Source organism: Montipora foliosa, chromosome 13, assembly GCF_036669935.1.
Source record: "Montipora foliosa isolate CH-2021 chromosome 13, ASM3666993v2, whole genome shotgun sequence".
Taxonomy (NCBI): Eukaryota; Metazoa; Cnidaria; class Anthozoa; order Scleractinia; family Acroporidae; genus Montipora; species Montipora foliosa.
The window spans coordinates 18,688,696-18,696,887 of NC_090881.1; the positions used below are offsets into that span (position 1 = coordinate 18,688,696).

An 8,192-nucleotide genomic window follows, 5' to 3' on the forward strand; every position below is an offset into this window, starting at 1 on the left:
CGGATGGCTCAGAAACTAAACAAAAAACGTTTTACAACATGGCTATTTGTAATTTTGGGGAAATAAGGGATAGTTTGCCACAACTACACTTGTTAATAGCTAGTCTGAAAAGGGCGTCGTTTTCGTGCCAGTGTTACTATTTATAGACCCATTTCAGTAATTCCCAAATCTGGAGGACAAAACAATGGTTGTTCTGTCCCCTGACAGAAACAATCCTTTCAGATGCAAAAAAATCTTATTGTTTTGTCCTCCAGTCTGGGAATTAACTGAAAGGGGTCGACTATACGCAGGAGCTATTGCTTAAGGCCTTATTTTTTTCGTTTTTAGCTGGTTTTCAGGGGCACGCAACGAATCTGTTCCTAACATTATCTGTTCCCCAGAGGAATCTAGCTGGCTGGCAAAAATACAGGTGTTTCGATTAGCTGGCTGGGAAATTTTGTTATTGATAGAGGTTTTTCCTGGGAATTACTGACTTTTTCTAGCATTTCAACCCGAGATGGCTGTAGAAACTCTGAAGACTGAGGACGACTAAAAAAAAAAAAAAAAAAAAAAAAAAGAAACCCCTTCCCTCTCCCACAGAGTAGTCACAAACATACCACGGCTGGTCAGCGGCTGGTCAGAGTGATTGCGCTTGCGGAAAAAAACCTGTTTTGTCCCGGTTTTATCGCTTTTGTTCGGTCGTTTTGGATCGAGGGATTTGAAGGCGCGCGGAATTCCTGGCTGGGAAATAAATTTGATCAGCTGGCTGGGAAACCAACCAATTTTATCTAGCTGGCTGGGAAATTTCTTGTGTGTCTTGCTGGGAAAAAGGAACAGATAATGTTTTCCCAGCAACACTGAAAAATACCTGAAAATGCCTTAATAACATTTATTTTCATTAACTGGGGTATAATACATTTTACAACAAATTGGTCGTTGGGTGCCCCTCGGGTTCTTGTCCCCACCCACATTTCAATTCGTAATCAGGAATTTATTAACCATCGATTAATAAGTTGTGCGAAATTACTCGTTCTTATGAACAACAACAATAATAATGTCAATGGATTTAGTACCAAAGCACTAATTGGGGACACTAATGAAATTAACTCAAAACCGGAGTACCTGGAGAAAAATCTCTCGGAGCAGAGTAGAGAACGAACATTCTCAAACCCACATATGACGCCGAGTTTCTGGAACGAACCGGGGCAACAATGGTCTGAGGCGAGTGCTCTCATCATGATTGCGCCACCCCTGCTCCTTTCGTGAGTCTGCGAAGACGAAACTCAATGTACTTTGCTGGGTAACAATTATTGTCTTGTGAAATCAACGGATGTAGACTGACTAAATGTACACGGCTACCTCCTACGAATATGTTTCCTGTTGGGGGACTAGTTCATATCTGCTCAGTCTGCGTTCCTAAAGTCTCATTTTACTTTCCAGGGGTAACTGAATAGTTCAAAGCAACATATATGAAATATTTGTTTTAACCTTCACTACTCTTTGCTCCTTGTAGTATTGGAAAGTCACACCATCGTTACTGTACTGCAGCTTGTACTTGGTCACCCACTGATTGTGGACTCCATGAGGCCAACTGTTGTGATTTCTTCCTTGCGTTGCGACACGGGTTATTATGGCGTTACCCAGACAAATCTGCAGCCATTGATTGACATCATTGCAAGCGGCTACCCAAGCTCCTGCCTTGCTTTTGGTTTCTTTATAGTTCAGTCTTCCTTGACTGGGGCCATTGTTGATATCCCATCTTGAAGAGGCTCCAATTTGCAAGTCTGAGATTAGACCACTTTCCATGCCGAGATTAAAATCACACTCTAGAAAGGAAAACAAACAACATGCATGACTTTAGCTCAGATTTACAGGAAAGCCACGAGATTTTACATGAAAGTCATTTATGTTGATGACCCATAAACCTAGCCTCCCATGCAGTCGTTTTTAGTGGAGTCGCATTTCACCTCCTCCTAAAAACAATGGCTTGGGAAGCCACCATTTAAACTTTATTCTGGAAGCAAACGAATGTACAGACAAAGGACGAAGAATACGAGGGGGGTAGTAATAATGCCCTTGTGGATGTACTGAGAGACGAGTGATCACTCGAGGAATCTAATGAAATGATATATATGAAATGGACCATATATTGACCCTGACTCCGGTTATGAAATCAAGTGAAGCTATAACCCGCGATCATGACCTCCCTTCCTACTTATCATTTGGGGAAGCAGGGCATGATACATTTCCTGTACGGATCGCATGTGAAAAAGTCGAAAAATTGGCCTTTTTGTCTGGTTGGCCGAGAAACAATAGAGCTCTTGGAGCCTCGCTCCGATTGGTTACAGAAATGCAAATCATACTTAAGTAAAATCAGTTAACATCTGATCATATTATGGTCGTCGAGAAGGATTTGAACAGGAATGATGTTTGGATTTGTTTACAGCTGCTGTTGCCTCGACTTCAGAATTTTTTCAAAAATCTTTAAAGGATGAGCAGGGAGAATGCATCCGAAGCATGGTTTGTCTGAAAGAAGACATTGTAGTTGTATTTCCTATGGGATTTACAGTCCCGAACTTCTAGAAAAAATGCATCGTTCCACTTCCACCGACTCGAAAGTGTTGTAGTGGTGGTAAATCCTTTGGAATGTATTCGGAAGCAACAAGTCGTGAATCCAAAAAGAGCCGAATAGAACTTAATGCTGCCACAATAGCGGAATCAGCCGAGCTTGACAGAGAAATTCGGCATTGTTTAGGGAAGTGTTGAACAATGGTTTAGTGACACTTACAAAAAAGTGGTAGTAGCCAAAACGCGGGGCCAGGGCCGGGGTCGGGGTCGGGGTGTCATTTTTTTTCAAAATTTTTTCGTTTCAATTTTTGTAGTTATTCTCCCATACTGTTATTTTTTAATGTTCGGCATCTTTCCTTTATCTATGTTGGAAATTAGTCAAAAAATATAAGTTTGCTTTTCGAAAAGAATTTCCGACTGAAATTTAATACGTTAAACTAAGTGATTCGCGCTTCGGGCGTTAAGTTATGTCGCCTAATTGTTTTAATGTATGGAACTATATTTGCAATTTTATTTACCACAGCAAGTTTGCATGAGTTGAAAGGTGACAACTAATTAGAAATTCAGAAATATATAAATCGAAACTGCAAACGCGCAAATTACTTTTCACTTTCTTCCGATCAACAACGTTAAAGACAATCCATAGAAGAAATCAAACCATAAGATCGTGTAGATTAGAAGACACAAATTGTAATATATTCAAGAAATCAGTTGCATTCTTCGGCAAGATTTCCGCACAGGTCCCTACTTCATTATGCACACACTCCTTTGTTTCAAGAAAACAATGGCGATAACAATAGACGTCCTTTGGGACTGTGGCGCTTTGTTCTTTCTTTTTAGAGGGTTTTTTTTCTAAGTCTATATGGACTTAAAAAAAGTCGGTCGAACTTGTGTCTGAAATACGGAGAATCGAACAGTTTTTCCTGCAATCTCGGCACTTTTTCTGCAATTTTACCCATTTTTCAGTTTTAGAATAAGCGCAAGAAGTGGAGTTTCAAACAATCATTGTAACAGGGTTCTGATTCGCAAACATAACAAACAAACCAAATAAAAGTACTGTCATAAGAAATGGCTACCTGCTCTTTTTATCGTGAAATTGTTCTTCCTGTCTGCTTAAAAATTCGCCGAGACACTGCAAAGTGTATATTTTCTTCCTTTCCTGTATTTAGGATCACGAACGGTGCATTTAGAGGGATTTTGCGATTTATCGCTCTTTGTAGAGATCGGCAATATGCTCAATGATACTTCCAAGTAAATAGCTTTGGTAGAGATCCATGGATGTTCCCGTACGAGGCATACTTCGTTTCACTCCCCATCATGTCTTTTCAATGCCCTGCTGTGGGCTCGTTTGTCTGGGTCGACGAAGTTTAGGCGATGGTTAACTGCGGTGAGATGATGTTAGCCCTTGTCTTGTAGGCAGTTGTAAACTTTGCGGCCACAGGTAGCTAGGGCTAATATTTTTTCAAGGAAAGTTTACGGTCAGAAAATTAATGTGTTCTGGCGGATTGAAGGCTATCCATTGCAGTTTTTTCTTGAGCATCGCGAAACAGATCCATCTCCCGATGCGGCACTTTGTCTTTGCCAACTGACTGCGTTTTCACACAGGTTTTGGACACGGAAGACGAAAGTAAATTGTTTTCTTTGCACCACTCTATGCACAACTCTGGAAAGGCTATAAAGCTGGGACAATTTCCAAATGATCAAATCTCCCATTGCTGTGACCCTTTTACTTCGGTAGCCATCTTGATTATTACGAAGACACAAGTTTGCTTCAAAAGAAGGGAAATATGAAACGATTTTAATTGCAATGAACTCGTGCATGAAAGTTTCCGATGAAAGATGCACCAATCAGACTTTAAGCGTGGTATACTCTTCCACGCAGTGAACTTATAAGTGTGCCGCACGCACGGGGCATGAAGGAAAGCAGGTCACAGTTCACAGCAATACTGGAAAACCTAAAACTATCACAAGGACTAACCTTAAGCCTAAACAGTGGCTTTAGTCGTAATTAGGGTTACGGTTAGCATTATTAAAGGGATGGGTTGTTTCAAGAGTAGTAAAACAGGGATCTGTTAACGGTAACCTACAAGTGTAAGTTCGATTGTAGGTGCTCGGCGCGGCACGTGTATATAATTACGTATCATTGTTATGTAAATAGTCAGCCAGAATTCAAAATAAATATCATTTTCAAGGTGTGAATTAGCAACTTGACACGTTAGCTCAGTGGTAAAGAACAGGGACAAGTAATCCAGAGGTTTACAGTGGGTCAGAGTTCAAGGCAAGCTGCGAGTGGCATATCGTGGGATAAAATGGCAGAAAAAGCCGAGCGGGATCTGGAAATAAGAACAAGACGAAGGGATAGAAAGGGGAAAGCTGGGACAAAAACGAGTAACGGTGTGGGCGATGAAGGGAAAGAAGAGAGAGAGGGAGGGAGAGAAAAAATGAGATCCGTTTTTATTCATTCCGTAAGTACAAATTACCCATGTATATATTCGGTTCTCTTGGGTATACGTATTGTTCTACAAAACAACAGCACGAATGAATAATTAATTTATTCTGCATGCATAATGAAGTAGGGACCTGTACGGAAATCATTCCAAAACTACTTCGGTAACCCGAAGCATTACATGCTATTTTCTGGAGCTGCAATGGGAAGTGATACCTATTGGCAAAAATTAGGCACCAAATACGGGGTTCGTGTGAAGGCATTTTCCTTCAAGACTCATAACAGGAAAGCTTGTGGTAGAGTTGTTCTCTCCGATGAGCGATTGCAACAGGCTGATGACTTCTTACACATGGCAAACAAAACTTTGAAACGACGTTTCCCGACCGGAAAATCCTACGTAAATAATTTACTTCGAAGGAACTGGCACCAAGTCAAGGATACCAGTGCAGTGTTTGCAATTGGAAAAATTAGCGTCCACAGGAATATAGTTGAGGGCGGCACTGGGTGGGCTGTGCAGATGGCTGTGGACGCCAGGAAACCCGTTTACGTGTTTGACATTGTCAGCAGTGGGTGGAAAATATATGACTATGGCAAGAAGAAGTCTTTAAGTTTTAAGACTGTGCCGAGACTGTCCTTAAATTTTACTGGAACCGGCACAAGAGTATTGCCTGAGAATGGGAAAGCTGCTATTGAAAAAGTATTCCAAGAAACGTTTGGGAAATTGCCAAGATAGGAGTTACAAATTATATAGTGTTACCTACATGTAGTAATGTATATAATCCCTCACTTATAATTACACTGATATGAGTGTGCCAATCAGCAAGTTTAGTTTGCAGGTCAAATCACGGGTCGCTGTTTTTTCAGTTTGTAACCACCCCTAATGCGTTTGTAGTTCTAACATGAGGACTAAAAGCTATATTGAGATAAAGTTTAGGCCAAAGATTAGCATTAGGAAAGTGTTAGCCTAGGGTTCTTTCAGTATTAGCGAAACAATCATTGTGATTTGGACATGGCAAATACACTTACTTTTGATTCTAGAAAACAGGTACAGGGTAGTGTCTACTGAGATCCTTAAGTGCTTTCCTTCCATTTCACCCACTCGGTCTGAATAACATTGCTTCTTGCAAATCCAGTGTAACTACTGCCCTAAAACTACTTTTTCAGAATACTCTTGTCATTCTGAGAATGAAAATGTGGTTGAGGGCAAAACATGCCGTGCCTCTCCATGGAGTACCCTAAAAATAGTTTAGAAGTAAGAAAAATATAAATGAATCATTTTTTGAAGTTTAATGTCCTTTAACTGTGCGTACCTTGAATCAGTTCAAACTTCCACTGGTGCTGGTCTTGTAGTGGATAGTCGCCATTTTGTAAAAAGATATCATTCTGCTTGCCACTACCCAGAAAAGTAAACATGCTTTGTCAAACATCAGACATGAAAGGAGAGAGGCAGGTTTTATAATGATTGAAATTTTTGCTTCACGAATTGGGCAACCTTTGTTTGGAAGTTCTACTTTGAAAAATGATATATATTTTTTTACTCCTTAACAAGTTTTAGGGATTCACCATTTGGTTACTCCGTAGTGTACGTTCTTTATCCTAAACCTGAAGATGTTTCCCTTTATCAATTTCTAACTTCTGGTAGAATGCTTCCACTTAAAAAATCTGTTCACAAACCCTTAATGGTGTTTTGTTGATATTTGTCATTTGTATGTATACTTATGACTGTGGGTAAGACTAGTGATTTTTATGGATTAAACAAGTTTCTGATCACTTTCAATAACTTCGTATTCTTTTTTGTGTAAAAGCTATCCATTTAGAACCTGAGGATAGCTCTATGCTTCTTCATTTTTTACTGCTGATCAACACAACATATATTGATTTGATAAACTGGAATTACCAAATAGTGAATTAAAGTAGTGGTCTTCCCCTTTTGTTTTACGGACTGGAGGAGGAAAAGGATAAAAGAAAATGGCGAATCAGTCATGAATTTGCACCAACAATTATCCAAAGTTGAAACACTAAAGATGCAATTGAAAGTGCTTTTTATGATGAAGATTACAATGAAATTGATCAATAAATTGGAACATATTGATATAAGGGGTGATGTACAACATGTCGGGTGATGAGGTGATATTCATTCCACAAGAATCATTAGACTAGTTCAAACCAGAATCATCTGAGGAGCTTCTTGAATCAAATTTGTGGAGCAGGGCTGGTGCAGTGGTTGGTCGCTCACTTCCCACCATTGTGGCCCAGTTTCAATTTCTAGAATCGGTGTTGTGTGGGTTGAGTTTGTAGGTTCTCTACCCTACTGCAAGGGGTTTTTCTCCAGGTACTCTGGTTTTCCCTTCTCCTCAAAAACCAATGTTTCATTAATTTAATTTGCATTGATTTGAGTTGATTTACAGGGTACTCAATTAATGTGCCCTGTGCAGTGCTAGAAGACTAGACACCTCAGAGGAGGAAGATGCCAGGATTAAAAATACTTGATTTATTAGAGAAAGAGGAGGTGGTGGTCAAAGACAAAACTAAAAAACGAAGAAAAGTAAAACACCATTACCCCTTTGACGTCCAAACCGGCCTAAACTGGCCAGACTTAGTATTTTACTCTGTCTAACGCCAGACGATTTTACTCGTCAATGGGGAACCCCTGGTAAAGCTCCTGTCCTCTTAAGCTGATTAAGCTCGTGTCCTCTTAAGCTGATTAAGAAAAAGAAGAGAAAAAAAAAACTGATCAAAATTATTGGAGAAACTGTTTTCGTATTACAGCAGTTATCAGTCACATGCGCCCCTCAACGACTTTTATTTTCATTTTTCTACACTAAATTTGGGTGGACTTCAATCAAATGTTTCCCTGATGAATTGGACTGCTGCCAGGTGAACAGGACTATTGTTATGGAAACAATTGATTGACATCGACCCAAATTGAGTTTCGAAAAAAGCAAAAAAGTTGAGGGGCGTGTGTGTGACTGATAACTGCTGTAAACCACAAACACTTTCCTTGGTTTCTCTCCTTTGATTACAAAAAGGGTACAAATAATTAAACCAAAGGATAACAAGATTGTAAAATATTAGAATACTTTTACCAAAAACTACCAACTTCTTCTTCTTTTTGAAAGTAAGATCCGCTTGTCCTGAAAAGCTGCTCTTTAAACATGATTTCAAGACCAGCAAAAAGACAAGGATTGCAAATATTCAT

General features: G+C 39.6%; 2 protein-coding genes across 2 annotated transcripts in view; one reads left to right on the plus strand and one right to left on the minus strand.

Annotated features, from left to right (window-relative positions):
* The window catches only part of LOC137981805 (EGF-like repeat and discoidin I-like domain-containing protein 3), a 16,524-nt gene extending 10,441 nt beyond the window's left edge, over positions 1–6,083 (minus strand). The window contains exons 1-2 of the mRNA XM_068828851.1: positions 6,020–6,083; positions 1,468–1,805 (exon numbers count right to left, since the gene is read on the minus strand). Of these exons, the coding sequence (XP_068684952.1) occupies positions 1,468–1,805; positions 6,020–6,083 (402 nt within the window). The remainder of the gene's footprint in view (positions 1–1,467; positions 1,806–6,019) is intronic.
* LOC137983440 (uncharacterized) lies at positions 2,375–5,911 on the plus strand. The gene is made up of 2 exons (XM_068830628.1): positions 2,375–2,407; positions 5,124–5,911. Exons 1-2 carry the CDS (start codon positions 2,375–2,377, stop codon positions 5,724–5,726), a joined length of 636 nt encoding a protein of 211 aa, XP_068686729.1. The 3' UTR covers positions 5,727–5,911.
* Positions 6,084–8,192: the final 2,109 nt, after the last annotated feature.

Bases quoted from the DNA above. Each gene is read 5' to 3' on its own strand.
- LOC137983440 (XM_068830628.1), top strand. From the start codon at position 2,375: ATGGTCGTCGAGAAGGATTTGAACAGGAATGAT. The intron at 2,408-5,123 runs GTTTGGATTTGT...ATAATGAAGTAG, and splicing joins AGGATTTGAACAGGAATGAT to GGACCTGTACGGAAATCATT.